General features: G+C 46.0%; 2 protein-coding genes across 6 annotated transcripts in view; both read right to left on the bottom strand.

Annotated features, from left to right (window-relative positions):
• Positions 1 to 593: 593 nt before the first annotated feature.
• rgn (regucalcin) lies at positions 594 to 5,830 on the bottom strand. Of its 5 annotated transcripts, none has more exons than XM_070994171.1 (8): positions 5,627 to 5,830; positions 3,541 to 3,717; positions 3,275 to 3,457; positions 3,091 to 3,191; positions 2,742 to 2,856; positions 2,465 to 2,596; positions 1,457 to 1,611; positions 594 to 1,160 (listed from the first exon to the last, which is right to left on the bottom strand). In XM_070994171.1, the coding sequence occupies exons 2-8, from the start codon at positions 3,701 to 3,703 to the stop codon at positions 1,110 to 1,112; spliced, it is 900 nt and encodes a 299-aa protein (XP_070850272.1). In that variant the 5' UTR covers positions 3,704 to 3,717; positions 5,627 to 5,830; the 3' UTR covers positions 594 to 1,109. The 5 variants fall into 5 exon arrangements, with proteins under 5 accessions (XP_070850272.1, XP_070850271.1, XP_070850268.1 ...); XM_070994170.1 differs by having other exon boundaries at positions 3,541 to 3,709; positions 5,627 to 5,659; XM_070994167.1 differs by having other exon boundaries at positions 3,275 to 3,717; positions 5,627 to 5,746.
• A 108-nt stretch (positions 5,831 to 5,938) lies between these two features.
• The window catches only part of vps16 (VPS16 core subunit of CORVET and HOPS complexes), a 13,314-nt gene continuing 2,955 nt past the window's right edge, over positions 5,939 to 16,297 (bottom strand). Inside the window, exons 6-24 of the mRNA XM_070994165.1 lie at positions 16,216 to 16,297; positions 15,562 to 15,684; positions 15,416 to 15,471; positions 14,854 to 14,943; positions 14,196 to 14,367; positions 13,854 to 13,985; positions 12,521 to 12,648; positions 12,296 to 12,331; positions 12,099 to 12,207; positions 11,892 to 12,026; positions 11,177 to 11,285; positions 11,004 to 11,101; positions 9,860 to 9,964; positions 8,862 to 8,939; positions 8,068 to 8,154; positions 7,495 to 7,577; positions 6,863 to 6,959; positions 6,629 to 6,732; positions 5,939 to 6,545 (exon numbers count right to left, since the gene is read on the bottom strand). The exon at positions 16,216 to 16,297 is cut by the window's right edge and continues 34 nt beyond it. Coding sequence (XP_070850266.1) covers positions 6,404 to 6,545; positions 6,629 to 6,732; positions 6,863 to 6,959; positions 7,495 to 7,577; positions 8,068 to 8,154; positions 8,862 to 8,939; positions 9,860 to 9,964; positions 11,004 to 11,101; positions 11,177 to 11,285; positions 11,892 to 12,026; positions 12,099 to 12,207; positions 12,296 to 12,331; positions 12,521 to 12,648; positions 13,854 to 13,985; positions 14,196 to 14,367; positions 14,854 to 14,943; positions 15,416 to 15,471; positions 15,562 to 15,684; positions 16,216 to 16,297 — 1,966 coding nt within the window. The 3' untranslated portion in view covers positions 5,939 to 6,403. The remainder of the gene's footprint in view (positions 6,546 to 6,628; positions 6,733 to 6,862; positions 6,960 to 7,494; positions 7,578 to 8,067; positions 8,155 to 8,861; positions 8,940 to 9,859; positions 9,965 to 11,003; positions 11,102 to 11,176; positions 11,286 to 11,891; positions 12,027 to 12,098; positions 12,208 to 12,295; positions 12,332 to 12,520; positions 12,649 to 13,853; positions 13,986 to 14,195; positions 14,368 to 14,853; positions 14,944 to 15,415; positions 15,472 to 15,561; positions 15,685 to 16,215) is intronic.

Below are 16,297 nucleotides of genomic sequence, written 5' to 3'. Positions count from 1 at the left end.
TCACTGACGCGCAGAAGGCCGAGAGGCACGAGCAAAGAGATTCTGATGATCCTTTTTCTAAATCTGATTAAAAGCGTTTTCACTGCTGCGACTTTACGAAGGAAGAAAAGGTGAAACTCTTTCTGTCAGGATCAAGCGTTTGCTGTTGTAATACTAATCTTTGCCACAAGATGCTGAAACAGGACTTTCTCTTCTCCAGCCAGGTGGAGGTGGAGCTCTGTATGTTCTGTGATGATCACTGCAAATAAGACAAAAAGCACAGTTTGTTTCAGGTAATCCAAACTGTGAAATCCAAACACCTTTGAGCCCTTGTTTTGAGCCTTTCCACGACGTGGATCAGAAAACGATTCATCCAAAATGAAAATGAAGCAGCGGAAAGCGGGATGCAGAAACTGACTCTTGCAGCTATCATTATTAATTCCAGCTGTCAGCTGTGAAAACGGTCGTGATTTTAATTAAATGGGCAGTTTGGAATAATTTGGGCTTCTTTTTGTACCATCTGGGCAGTTTTCCTCCGTTTAGTGTGACTATATCATACAGCTGCATGAAAAAGTCCAAAAGGCACAAAGACAAAACATTCTCTTCAACATTTTAAGATTAATGCTTTGCTTTTATTTCATAGGATTTTTTAAAAAGAGAACATCTGTTCTGTTCACTCACTGCTGTGTTTGTTCAGGTTTGGTCACATTCAAACTGTTGAACTATATTACTCAGAATCCTCAGGGGCTCAGCTGCAGGTCTTTAACAGTACCTGGACCGATGTCTCTCACTTTTTTATTTTCACATTATACAAAGTCACATAGAAGAATGTACAAGAATTTATTGACTCTGATTGGCTGCTGAATGTCTGTGTAACGGTTTCCTTGTTTCTGATTGGCTCCTAGTCTATTCATTTATTTATTTTCTGAAAGTCAACATAAAATCACAATTAAACATTTTGTAAGCTAAAAACTTATAATAAGCCATTATAGATAACATTATTGATCCAGTTCAATTATTATCTATTGCAGGCAGCTAACAGCTAACAGCTAACAGCTAACCAATCAAATGTTAATGAGCCTTCCTGCAGGTGATCTGTGCTGTGATTGGCTGTTTACATCTCCTGAAGATCATCCAGAGAATGAGTTTGAAGGACGACCTTTGACCCCAAGTCCTGTCACCTGCAGGACCGCCCGCGCACGCACACACACACACACACACGCACACACACACACACACACACACACACACACACACACACACACACACACACACACACACACACACACACATACACATACATACACACACACACACACACACACACACACACACACACACACACACACACACACACACACACACACACACACACACACACACACACACACACACACACAGTTAGCATCGTGTGACACTGACCAAAGATGAGTCAGCAAATTAAATGCAAACTGGTGAGTTGTTGACCAAGTCTGACCCTGAAGGTTGCTCCAGCCAGCGGCTGGTGTCTCCTCTCTGATTGGTCAAGGCCCAGACTGGCTGAGGTCACATAGAGGTCAGAGTAGTCCGGACCTCCAAAACAACATGAGGTGGTCTTCGTCACCGGCAGAGAGATCGTCTGCAGCCGCACACCTGAGAGAACAGTGGGTTAGTTTAAACAGGTGTTCTTCATCGTCATCTTCATCAGTTCAAAACAACCAGTCATTCTGTAACCCGACCAGTAGAACCAGTAGAACCATCACTAATGGGTTACGAGCAGCAGGATCAGTAACAGGGTCGATGTTGATGACGCGTCCTCCACTGTGACAGCACGACCAGTATAACCAGTTTAACTAACCAGTAACAGGGTCGATGTTGATGACGCGTCCTCCATTGTGACAGCAAGACCAGTATAACCAGTTTAACTAACCAGTAACAGGGTCGATGTTGATGACGCGTCCTCCATTGTGACAGCACGACCAGTATAACCAGTTTAACTAACCAGTAACAGGGTCGATGTTGATGACGCGTCCTCCATTGTGACAGCACGACCAGTATAACCAGTTTAACTAACCAGTAACAGGGTCGATGTTTATGACGCGTCCTCCATTGTGACAGCAAGACCAGTATAACCAGTTTAACTAACCAGTAACAGGGTCGATGTTGATGACGCGTCCTCCATTGTAACAGCACGACCAGTATAACCAGTTTAACTAACCAGTAACAGGGTCGATGTTGATGACGCGTCCTCCATTGTAACAGCACGACCAGTATAACCAGTTTAACTAACCAGTAACAGGGTCGATGTTGATGACGCGTCCTCCATTGTAACAGCACGACCAGTATAACCAGTTTAACTAACCAGTAACAGGGTCGATGTTGATGACGCGTCCTCCATTGTAACAGCACGACCAGTATAACCAGTTTAACTAACCAGTAACAGGGTCGATGTTGATGACGCGTCCTCCATTGTAACAGCACGACCAGTATAACCAGTTTAACTAACCAGTAACAGGGTCGATGCTGATGACGCGTCCTCCATTGTAACAGGCCACCCAGAGACGACCTTCAGCATCGACTGTCATCCCGTCTGGAAGACCCTCCTCCTCCTCCATACGATACACCACACGACGGTTATCTAGGTAACACACACACTCCAATTCCTTCAGTGCATGTGTGTGTGTATAAATATATACTGTATGTATGTGTATATCTGTGAGTACTGAAGTATAAATCTGAGGTATGAATACACAGAAATACATATATAGTGTAAGTGCAGTTACCAATGTGTCCTGTGTTTGAGTCGTAGTCAAAGGCGTCAACAGTCAGAGACAGACTGTCAATGTAGAAGAATGTCCTCTGATCCAAAGACCAATCCAACCCATTGGATATGTCCACCTGACAGTGAGACAGGTACATACATGACACATGACAGGCAGGCAGGCAGGCAGGCAGGCAGGCAGGCAGGCAGGCAGACAGGCAGGCAGGCAGGCAGGCAGGCAGACAGGCAGACAGGCAGGCAGGCAGGCAGGCAGGCAGACAGGCAGGCAGGCAGGCAGGCAGGCAGGCAGACAGGCAGGCAGGCAGGCAGGCAGGCAGACAGGCAGGCAGGCAGGTGACGGCTGACATTACCTGGTTCAGGACTTTGGTCACAGTGAGGTCAGAGGTCACAGAGAACAAAGACCCCTGTTGTCTCTGAACCTCAGCAGGTCTCACCTCCTTCGCCATTGTACCTGAGACAGCACACGCCGTTACCGTGGCAACACTACGTCAGATAGACAGCTCAACAGACTGGCAAACAGGTAACCAGCCTCACCTGTCAGCAGGCGTCCAAAAGGATCGACCTTCCCGTCATTGAGTCGGTTGTTCGGTTTATCCTCGTCAACCTCCGCCAATGATGTCATCGTCTGAGTCAACCAATCAACAGCCACGATGCTGCGACCCACACCTGCAACATAACCACCTGACCTGCGAGGAACTGCGAAGCCCACTGTGTCACCTGAGGACAGACAGACAGACAGGTGAGAGACAGCCAGGACTGATTCCCGAACCAAACTGTTTCCTGTGTGCTGATTGGTTGACCTGTTTCCACAGACTGGATCTGATGGGTCGCTGCACTCCAGCGGTGGATGTTTTGCCCGGCGATGTCGACAAACAACAGCGTCTGCTCTGACTCCTCCCATACTGGCCCTTCACCAATCAGAGAGCTCACCTTCACCACACACTCCACCTTCGCAGATGACATCACCACCTGTTTGTCTGGACATTTCAGACATGTTGGGACAGAAGCAACAAAAGACTGGTGGGGAACACTCCACAGGTAAACAGGTGAGAGGATCATGATTGGGTATGAAAGGATGGAGCGAGGTTCACCACCAGAGCGATCGCATGGACTGTGCGAACTGCGCAATCGCACAGGGCCTCACGCCACGAGGGGGCCTCACGCCTGCAATCCTATTGTTTTTTTTATTTATTTATATTTATTTATTTTTTAATAAATACATTACTTCTATATGATTTTGTCTGTCTCTGTCCAGGTCACATTAAAAACAAACAAATGAATAAAAAACAAATCCAAGAAATTAAGCGCGCTTGGCATCATCGCTGTGTCATTAGGATGTGATAACGGACCTGACCCTCACTGCTCGCCATACATGTTTTAAACAAATGCAGGATTTTGGCAACGTGTTTGGATTTCTTTTTGATCTGACCAAACTGCGTGAAATGGAGGAGACTGACTTGCAAAGACAGTGATGTCCTGAGCACGTCCAAATCTGAGTAACAATCCCAGAGCGAACAACTAGAGCACTCACAACACTTCGATACCTCAAAGCGATTGAAGCTTTCTGTCACTGTGAGACGCTCAGGATCCTGCTGACTGTTCCAGTAACAGTGGCATCGGACGGACGAAGCTTTTCAAAGTTGAAACTAATTAAAAACTATTTGCACACCTCCACGTCACAGACAGACCGTGTGGACGTGTCCTGCCATCAGTTGAAAAGGACGTTGCATCCAAACTGGATTATAAAGATCTTGTTGCTGAGTTTGCGGCCAAGAAGACAAAGACAGTGACGGTGACGATGAGTGTGTGCAGGCGAGTCCGCCTCTTTGTTAGTTATGTGTTGTGTGTGGTTGTAATGAAAATGAACGTATATAAAAAGTGTCCTAACCAACTTCTTTAAGATGTCAAGATGCCAAAAATAAAGAGACTGAGCTGACTGATGTAAAGCTCGAGAAAGAGCAAAGAGTCGGAGCTGAGACTGTGATCATGCTGGATTATTGTACTTGATAAAATCGTGTTGCAGCGGGATTGTGCATCCATGTCTTGACAGCCCTGTTCACCACTTTGTGAACACATGACTGGATGAAAGAGATGAACGCATGAACGCAGAGACACCACAGAAAACTGCTGTTTGAGTAGAAACGATTGTTTTTATTATTTACTTACTGAGGACTGGCGTTTTGTGGTAATGGCTGAAGTACTGTTACATGTTATACTACTGCATTTCATAGTACTACATAATCACACAATATATAATCTGCTCATCATAATAATGCATGCACAGAACATGAGTACTGCATATTATACTGCTATATGTCTTACAGAGTACTGAGCGAATAAAAAACTGCCTGTAATACTTATTTAATTAGTATGTAATGATACTGCAGTACTGCCAGATTCCTCTGTTCACTGTTTATTAACTAAACGAGGTCAGTTACTGTGTAACTAAAGTGCTGATTCAGCACTGTCGTTGCTCGACACTTCAGACCTCCCTCACTCCAGTGGCAGAAGCTGGGTGAATTTCTGTGCCTTCGTCCTTCAATCGGCTCACAAATCACATGACAGAAGTTGATTTGAATGAACATTTTAGGAACTCATCGCTGTTGCGACGTCACTGTTGAACGGATTTAAATGCAGTTTGGTGCGTTGACGAACGTCGATATTAAGATTCAGTCGATTCGAAAATCATTTCAAACTTTGCCAGCTTTCATAAACCCTGTGCACTGTAAACGGACTGATGTTTGGATGGAGTCTGGTTTTTAAAGCCCCTGCTGGACTTCAGATTCTTTAAACCGTGTACTTACAGAAGGCACGTGCAGTACAACCTGTGGCCTACGTCATGTAAACACGTTTTACACATTCGGAGGAAACACATTGAAAACGTACCTGCAGTAACTTGCAGCCTGCAGTACTCCACTGTGAAGTATTTGTGCTGTAGTACTTTCAAAACAATCCAACAAGTTTCATGAGGTTTCTTTGCTCCAGCTGACGACCTGAAAGCTCCGCCCCTCCAACCCGAGAACCGGCCGACTCCGACGAAACGCACCAGACCAGACTCAGCAAAATCCAAGACACAGATCTGATCAACAGCCGACACTTATTGATTAGCTTTATACAGCACAAAAAGAGTTTGATGACAAGAAAAGAATCATGATAGATTATGAGAGTTACGTTCCCGATTAAAACATAAAAAACGCATTTATTACTTAATGAAAGCAACACTATGAATTTATTCACGATCAGCCAATTAATTATTCTGTGTCTGGTCCAGTTACTGAAGGACTGGAGGGTTTTTATTCAAGTTCACACAAAACCACAGAAGAAGAAATATTTAACAACTTGCATCAGCTGGCTCATCAATAATCAATCAATACATTATTTATTACTGCAGATCAATAATATCACCAGCTGTGTTCGTGCTGATGTTGAAGCGCACAAAGAAGAGAAATACTCCAGGCTGGTTGCTATGGTAACGCCTGCTCTGTCGACACTGAGGATCACTTTTTGGCAGTCGACCCTCTTCTGTCTCTGTCCATGCATTCTAATGATGGATCACTTTTTGGCAGCAGAGCTGCTGATGTCTCTATTGATTCACTCTGAATGATGGATCACTTTTTGGCAGTTGACCCTCTTCCGTCTCTGTACATGCATTCTAATGATGGATCACTTTTTGGCAGCGGAGGCTCTGGCTCGGTTCAATCTGTCAATCAACAAGCGGTCAGAGGCGGAGCATCTGGAGAGAACCGCCGCCATCTCTGATTCATTCTTGCGTTCGATCGCAGCATCCGCCGCCCCCTCAAGATCGCTGGCGGGTAAAAAAGAATCAAGAGTTACCTGGGTGGTCAGGTCTCACCTGTCTGATGATATCACAGGTGTTCCGAGGCTTACCTGACAGCAAGGTGAGCTTTGACCTTCTGCTCAGGTGTCACCTTGGAAACGTACTTCTTGGCCTCGTACTTGTTGTTACTCTTCATACAAACTTCAACAAACGCCTGAAGAAGAGACAATGCTAAGCTATGCTAAGCTAATCATGGGAAATGTAGTTCTTGATTTAAAATGAAGGAGTTGACGGTGTTCATAAGAAAACTTGTATAATCTTTATTTAAAACGGCTTGTTCTTACCAGGTAGCCAATAGGAGACTTCTTGCTCTTTGAGAACTTCTCTAGCTCCTCCCACTCCTCCTTCTCTGCCAGAGACTTCAGTTTCAACCACCAATACCTGCACAGGTGGACAGGTAGAGAGACAGCCAGGTGAGACGGAGACAGGTAGACAGACAGGTGGAAGGACGTGAAAGGAAGAGTTCTCGTGAACTGTGAGGAGCTGAAGTGTCAGTTTGAGTGTTGTCGATAAAGTTGGCTGGAGATGAAGTAACAAAAGCACTGGAAGCCGACAGTGACGGCGTCTTCGCTCACACGACGACGTGAAACACTGAGCGACGTCAAAGGAAAACGTCGGAGCTCATGAGACGCTGAACGACAAATACGAGAAATTCAAAAGCGCGTTTACAGTTTGACGGTTTGGATTCAGCTGAAGCTTCCGGCTGAAACTTGGAGCGTGAGGAGTCGAGTGGAAAAAATATGATTTCCAAAATTATGAATTCTGGGATTCATGATGCATGAAGAATGACAAAATCAAACAAACACGCACACCTCTGAAGACCGCTGGGAAACCACCTTCAGACTGTTACCTGAGAGTCCTGTATTCAGCCAATCACAGGAGAGCCAGCAGTGACATCAGCTCGTGAACGTCTCACCTTTTGTCAGGAACTCTGAAGTCTCTGTAAAGCTGTTCTGCTTGTTTGTGGAGTCCTAAAGCCAGCAGAGCCTCCATCGTCGCCTGCAGAAAAAGGACATACAGGAAGTGACATCACAAGGCCGGCCGTGGTTACATCCTGGTCTCAGCGTTCAGGAAAGGGTTTGTGTCACCTGTAAGGTGGTTAATTATGGAGCTTTAATTCACTCTGGGGCCTGAAGGGTTCTCTTCACATAAAATACACACATACAAGTACAAGTACTCTATGTTCTACCACTATGATGACCACCATTACTTCACTGCTGAGGGAAACGAGGATGTGTTCTCCGTCGTTGTCTCAGATTCACTTTAATCACAGAGCACAGGTGTACCACGAAGCAAGTCTTCAATCCAAAGAGCCAAAAACACAAAGAAATACGACAAAGACTCTTCTTGCAGCGGATTCGGAGTCCCTGCAGGTCTCAGGTCTGGATCTCCTCCCGGTCCACAACTCCCACCCGCACTTGGTTCGTCCCTCTTGTGAGGTCTGCTGTGAAAGTAGCAAACAGGTCCCGAGCCCCACCCCTTTACCTACCTGCAGGGACAGCCCCAGTAGCCCCGCCCCTTTCTCGTCATCCAGTTTTCGTTGGAAACGAAGGAGCCGCATCTCGTCCTCTGTGGCCTGAAGACAAAATATTTCCATTAATCTCTGAATAATGGAGGTTTAATCGAAGACGAGGAGATTCTGAGCAGCAGAGCCACCTGCCGACTACCTGTCTGATCAGGTGAGCTCAGGTGACTGATGAATGGAAACAGACACTTTACTTTCAGTCTAAAAGCATATTGGAGGTGATTTCAAGAGTTTATTCTGCACTTCTGTCCTCGCTGAGTCGACAGGAAGCGTCGGTGTGAATCCAGAGCAAACAGTTGTCAGTGAGCAGCCATTCTCAAACATAAGATAAGATAAGATAAGATAAGACTTAATCAAACAGCTTATTCAAACAATCATGTTCAACACTGCATGCTGCATTCAGAGAGTAATTGAAGTGAATCTTTGTTACATGACTGATTCTGGTCTCAGTCTGTAGTTATTCTGTCCTCCAGACCAGGGACTGAATCTGGAACATAACCTGAGACCCTCTGATCCAGAACTCTGAGGCCCCTGCAGGTTCATGAAGGCCCTCATTCAAGTGCAGCCATCGCTGGTCTGTATACATGTCAGAACCAGAACTCCAGGTCTGAACCAGCAGTCGGGGGTTCAGGGTTAGTGTGGAGGTCTGGGTTGTAATACATGTCTGAAGATCAGCATCTCAGACTTTATTTAATGTGTTCCATATTTATTTTTTAGACAATCGTACAATAAAACAACAACGTGTGACAGAGTTTTACCTTCGCAGCAAACTCATTCTTCGCCTTGTTGTATTCATCAACAGCACTCTGCAGGACAGACAGACGGCTCTCTAACCTCTGGACAGAGACAGACAGACAGTCAGTCAGACAGAGACAGACAGACAGACAGACAGACAGACAGACAGACAGACAGACAGACAGACAGACAGACAGTCAGTCAGACAGACAGACAGACAGTCAGTCAGACACAGACAGTCAGACAGACAGACAGTCAGAGACACAGACAGACAGACAGTCAGACAGACAGAGAGAGACAGACAGACAGACAGACAGACAGACAGACAGACAGACAGACAGAGACACAGACAGACAGACAGTCAGACAGACAGACAGACAGACAGAGAGAGACAGACAGACAGACAGACAGACAGACAGACAGACAGACAGACAGACAGACAGACAGACAGAGACACAGACAGACAGACAGTCAGACAGACAGACAGACAGACAGACAGACAGACAGACAGAGACACAGACAGAGACACAGACAGACAGACAGACAGACAGACAGACAGACAGACAGACAGACAGACAGACAGACAGAGACACAGACAGACAGACAGACAGACAGAGACAGAGACACAGACAGACAGACAGACAGACAGACAGACAGACAGACAGACAGACAGACAGACGGACAGAGACACAGACAGACAGACAGACAGACAGACAGACAGACAGACAGAGACACAGACAGACAGACAGACAGACAGAGACACAGACAGAGACACAGACAGACAGACAGACAGACAGAGACACAGACAGAGACACAGACAGACAGACAGACAGACAGACAGACAGACAGACAGACAGACAGACAGACAGACAGACAGACAGATGGAGACAGAGACACAGACAGACAGACAGACAGACAGACAGCACATTCTTGCTCCTGTGTTGGTCCCAAACCAAACGTTCAAAAAACAGACGGGTACCGTTTGTACATTTCTGTGTCTGAAGCAAAGAGTGTTCGATACCTTTTCTCTGTAACTGGCAGTCACGTAGTAGTTGGCGAGTTCCTGGTGATCATCGTCCTGGTTATAAAGATCCTTCAGGGTTTCCTGTTCCTGCAGTTTACAGAACTGACAGCACAGAGATTAATACCGAGAAACAAACTCGAGACGAATAAACTACAGATTAATAACACACAGATTAACAAACTACAGACTAATGAACTACAGATTAATACACAGATTAACAAACTACAGACTAATAAACTACAATTATTAATACACAGATCGACAAACTACAGACTAATGAATTACAGATTAATACACAGATTAACAAACTACAGACTAATAAACTACAATTATTAATACACAGATCGACAAACTACAGACTAATGAACTACAGATTAATACACAGATTAACAAACTACAGACTAATAAACTACAATTATTAATACACAGATTGACAAACTAAAAAAACTACAGATTAATAACACACAGATTGACAAACTACAGACTAATAAAATACAGATTAATAACACACAAATTAACAAACTGCAGATGAATAAACTACAGATTAATAACACACAGACTAAAAAACTACAGACTAATATGCTACAGACTAATAACACAGAGACTAATAAACTACAGATTAATGACACACAGATTAACAAACTACAGACTAATAAACTACAGATTAATAACACACAGATTAACAAACTACAGACTAATAAACTACAGATTAATAACACACAGATTAACAAACTACAGATGAATCAACCAGGTTTTGTCGCAGTAAAAGAGGAAACTGATTAAGCGTCAATCTGATCTGTGATATCACTCCAACTCAAACCCAGGAGAGACCACATCGGTTCAGGTCTTCAGTCCATGACCATGTTTACCTCAGACTTACTGAGATTATCTGATTGCTTTTTATTATTGTATCTCCCTTTTCATCATTTGTCACCCTCTCATCATATTTCTGGTGGATTTCAACACGTCTGGATTATTTCTGCTTCAGTCTGGCTCTTGTTTTATTCACACCATGAATACAGATATCATTATCAGATTATCAGTAAATCAGATTAAGATGACAATGACGATGAAGAGTACCTGTCTGCAGAGACTGAGGAGGAGGAGGAGGGGTTATCATGAAGAGGGTGACGATGAGTACCTGTCTGTAGAGGCTGAGTGCGACCGGTTGGTTCCTCAGCGTCATGAAGAAATCTCCTCGGTTCATCTCGTTCTTCAGGTACGTCACGACCGTATAAACTGAAAACACAAGAAACAGTCAGAGTGACATCATCAACCTGACAGACAGGTGGTGGGTGTGGCTAACAGACTCACCCAGGTCAGTGTCTCCACTCTCCACAGCTTTACTGAGAGCCAACTGACTCCTCTTCATCTTCAGCAGCAGAGGAACCTGTTCTCCAGACCGAGCCTCAAAATCCAACAACTAGAAAAATACAAGATTCAAATAACAAAACGTTTGTCCAATGACACGGCAGCAGCAGCTCACATGATCCGCATGTTCGACCGTCAACACAGCAAAACACAACCGCAGAAAAGTGACCATCAAGTATGAAGCGCCTCATTCCAAAGAGGCGATGTCTTAAAAGACATTTTAAAACTTAAAAACAAGACCAAAACTGAAGCTAGCACTACTAACAGCTGCTGTTAGCAGCTGCTGTTAGCGGCTTCTGTTAAAGTTGCTGCTAGCAGCTTCCGTTAGCAGCATACTCGTGGATGTACAGACAGCATCACTGGTCACTGTGATATTGAAGGAAACTTAAAAACAGGATGATTCTCAGGGAAGCTCTGTGGTGTCTTTTTTCTACCATTTGAAGTGCGTATATATACACATCCATCCATCCATCCATCCATTATCTATACCGCCTATCCCTTTCGGGGTTGCGGGGGGGCTGGAGCCTATCCCAGCTACAATGGGCGAGAGGCGGGGTCCACCCTGAACCGGTCGCCAGCCGATTGCAGGGCCAATATATACACACATATATATAAAAAATTAGAGAAGTATTGAGCTATCATGTCAACATGGAGTTACCTTGATGGCGAGCTCAGTGCGTCCACACTCATAAGCTTTAGCTGCGATGTGCGAGTAAGAAACACCAGGTGAGTCTCCCACCTTGACACACACCGCTCTCGCTATGGCCTCGTCTGATAGGTCCTTCTGCTGCACCTGGACACCACAACACAGGTTAGACAAGTGAGTTCTGCCAGGAAATAAGGTGAGTCAGGTCACACAGGTTACCTTGCATGAAGCCCAGTGTTTGAGGACTCTGCTGACTCCCTGATAGTCTGGAATCTTCAGGTAACGACAGATTTCTATGGCTAAGGGATAAAACTGTCGATACACCAACCTGAGAGACAGACAGGCACAGAGGAGACAGACAGATGAGAGACAGACAGGCACAGACAGGTACAAAGAGTCTGATGAAAGAGGCTCACCTGTCGATAAGCACCTGCAGAGTCATCTGTTTGAATCTGAGGTCAGATGTCAAGGAGCTGATCACCATGGTAACAGAGTAAAACTGAAGACTGATCTGAGTGGTGGAGGGTCAAACATCAAATGACCATATCACAGTTGCTGCTCATTAAAGATTACAAAGTGACTGTTGGACAAAAGATGGCCGTACACTACATTACCCATGTTGCACCGGTCTGTGAGGATACTGAGTGTGTGTCAGTGGCAGGCCTACGCTGCTCTCTCTGACGGCGTTCAGGACTCTGAGTTCTCTGCAGGTCGACACAAACGGATCCGGACTGAAGTCAGTCAGAAAACACTTCCCGAACGACGCCGCCTGGTGGACAAAACACAACGTTACACCACAGAACACTGACACAGGACACTGACACAGGACACTGACCCAGGACACTGACCCAGGACACTGACACAGGACACTGACCCAGACCCCTTAGACCACAGAACACTGACACAGGACACTGACACAGGACACTGACACAGGACACTGACACAGAACACTGACACAGGACACTGACACAGGACACTGACACAGACCCCTTAGACCACAGAACACTGACACAGGACACTGACACAGACCCCTTAGACCACAGAACACTGACACAGGACACTGACACAGGACACTGACACAGAACACTGACACAGGACACTGACACAGGACACTGACACAGACCCCTTAGACCACAGAACACTGACACAGGACACTGACCCAGACCCCTTAGACCACAGAACACTGACACAGGACACTGACCCAGACCCCTTAGACCACAGAACACTGACACAGAACACTGACACAGGACACTGACACAGACCCCTTAGACCACAGAACACTGACACAGGACACTGACACAGAACACTGACACAGGACACTGACACAGGACACTGACACAGACCCCTTAGACCACAGAACACTGACACAGGACACTGACACAGGACACTGACACAGACCCCTTAGACCACAGAACACTGACACAGGACACTGACACAGGACACTGACCCAGACCCCTTAGACCACAGAACACTGACACAGGACACTGACACAGGACACTGACCCAGACCCCTTAGACCACAGAACACTGACACAGGACACTGACACAGACCCCTTAGACCACAGAACACTGACACAGGACACTGACACAGAACACTGACACAGGACACTGACACAGGACACTGACACAGACCCCTTAGACCACAGAACACTGACACAGGACACTGACACAGGACACTGACACAGAACACTGACACAGACCCCTTAGACCACAGAACACTGACACAGGACACTGACACAGGACACTGACACAGAACACTGACACAGAACACTGACACAGGACACTGACACAGGACACTGACACAGGACACTGACACAGGACACTGACACAGAACACTGACACAGGACACTGACACAGGACACTGACACAGAACACTGACACAGAACACTGACACAGAACACTGACACAGGACACTGACACAGGACACTGACACAGGACACTGACACAGGACAAAGTGTGCCTTCGGTGTTCTCACCCTCAGCAGGGATTTCTGGGTGTTCGTGTCATATTCATGTCCTGCTGCCTCCACACACTGTCTGACAGCTTCTCCCAGCATGCTTTGCTCCTTGATCTCCCTCAGGTACTCATCAGCCTTTTGACTCGACTTCTACACAAACACAGGAACAGAAATCAGCTGTTAAGTGACCAATAATTCAAATCTTCCACTTGTATCAGAGAATGCGAGACCTTTATGAGCACACATTATTATGTAGTCAGGCAGACAAGGCTTCACACAGAGAGGTCGCCAGACAGACAGACAGACAGACAGACAGACAGACAGACAGACAGACAGACAGACAGACAGACGGGTTCTTACCTCGTACTCCCTGTGGGCCTCCAGCAGCAGAGCTCCTGGAGCCATGGAAGCGATCTTGAAGATATCCTGACAGACGAGAGGAACCTCCTGAAGCAGCTCCTGATTGGTTGAGCTGATAATCCGAACTCCATCTAGCTCTCCAACTAAAACACACTGATCTTCAATGGGGAACCTGAGGCCAAGGGTCAAGGGTCAAATGGGGTGAAACATCACCCGAGTAGAGAATGACTCCAAAGAGGTCACCTGAAACAACTGAAGCGGTTTCTTTAAACAATCATGGCGAAGAGCACCTCAATAATCTCCAGGATAACCTCAACAGCCCCAGGAGAACGTAAACCTTGAAGCACCTTGACAAGTTTAACCAGTTTCAGGACCACCTTAACAAGCAACAGGAAAACCTTGACAAGCCCCAGGATAACTTTAACAATCCACAAGAAGACTTAATGATTCCAACGTGAACTTTAACAAGCCCCACAGGAACACTGACCAGTTTCAGGAGAACTTTAAAAGGGCCCTGAAGAACTTAAACAGACAGCACAGGAACCATAATGAGCCCCACAATAAACTTAGCAATCTCCAGAAGCACCTTAATAACATTAATGTCAGGAGCACCTTCACCAGCAACTGGAGCACCAGTCTGAACTGGTTCCAAGGATACTGGATGGTGTCATTACAGACTCCAGCCACCATAAGTAGTCTGTCCCACATCAACACCACAGATGGCTGCTGACTTTTTGGTCTGCGACACCTGGACAGGTAAAGAAGGTGGGATAGGTCAATGGACAGAAAGGTAACCTTACAGAGAGACAGATAAACAGACTGAGAGACAGGTAAAAAGAAAGAGAGGTAGATAAATAAAGCTGTAAACAGACAAACAGGCAAACAGACTGGTAAATAAGTGGACACAGGAGGGGACAGACAGGTCAACAGCAATTGGACAGACAGATGAGCATCTAAGCAGACATGGAAATAAGCAGAGAGAGAAATGTCAACAGAGGGGTGGGAAAACTGGGACAGACAAAGATGTCACTAAGCGGACAGACAGGTAAACAGGTGGACAAAGGGGTAAACAGAGAGAGAGACATGCATACAGGGAGACAAACAGGTAGACAGATAAATACAGGGACAGGCAAAAACCAGGCAAACACAGACAGGTACACCGGGAAAGAACAGACAGACAGGTAAAATGGGGAGACATACAGGTGGACAGGTGTGCATACCAGACCATCTGTTTGGGAGGTGTCGACTTTTTGGTGTCAACTTCACTCAGTTTGTCCTGCAGACACAGAATCACCTGTCAACCATCCACACAGACCCCGCCCTCTCAGGTTATATCAAACAGCTGATTGGACAGAGGAGAGCTCACCTGGAGGTGGGAGGACCCTGTCCAAAGGTGCCCAGTGTCAGTGAAGAGAGCCAGGTATTTATAGCTGAAAGACACACACATGTGGACGATACTGCCAGCCTGAGGACTGAAGCCCGGAGGACACTGAAGACAGACAGGCAGAAAGACGGGCAGGTGAGGTCACCTGTCTGTCTGCCTGTTTGTTATAACTGGAAGGCACAGACATGTGACGACACTCCTGGCCTGCGGACTGAAACCTGGAGGACACCGAGGACAGTACACCGATTGTCTTTTTTGGAAAAAGTTGTGTATAAATATCACTTCTGAACTTTCCAGGACACTCACGAAAGACCGCACACTCGACAAACTTCCATTTTTCCAGGATTCTTCTGTATTTATTGTCTCTCCGTCTGTCGTCCACTTTAAATTTGTCCCTATAAAACTAACATTAGCTGTAAGAGGAAGACGGATGAAGGTGAGAGCGAAGGAGCACCTGCGGACCTGAACGTAACAAAGTCCTGCTGTTTGGAAACTACTTCACACAGATTTCAGTGATCACACGGAGGGAAGAGACAGCTCTGCCAAACACAAGCAGAGACATTGTCCACCGAAGGCTGAACTTATACAATCTGTCACCCTTTTCAGAATCAGCGTCTGTCTCTCTCACTGTCTCACCACAGCAGTGCAGGACGTGTTGTCCAGGACGTAGAGCTCAGGTCCATTGGACAGCAGGACTTTAGTTTGTCTGTCCTGAGTG

This window comes from Chaetodon trifascialis, chromosome 24 (assembly GCF_039877785.1).
Source record: "Chaetodon trifascialis isolate fChaTrf1 chromosome 24, fChaTrf1.hap1, whole genome shotgun sequence".
NCBI classification, from domain to species: domain Eukaryota; kingdom Metazoa; phylum Chordata; class Actinopteri; order Chaetodontiformes; family Chaetodontidae; genus Chaetodon; species Chaetodon trifascialis.
The sequence above is the reverse complement of the archived record's forward strand: the minus strand, read 5'-3'. Positions and strand labels throughout refer to the sequence as shown.

Excerpts from the sequence above, each read along its gene's own strand:
- rgn (XM_070994167.1), bottom strand. The coding sequence starts at position 3,641 with ATGGGAGGAGTCAGAGCAGACGCTGTTGTTTGTCGACATCGCCGGGCA. Across the intron at positions 2,597-2,741 it reads CTCAAACACAGGACACATTG|ATAACCGTCGTGTGGTGTAT; the intron begins GTAACTGCACTT and ends TGTGTTACCTAG. Across the intron at positions 1,161-1,456 it reads TGGCTGGAGCAACCTTCAGG|GTGACAGGACTTGGGGTCAA; the intron begins GTCAGACTTGGT and ends GCGGTCCTGCAG.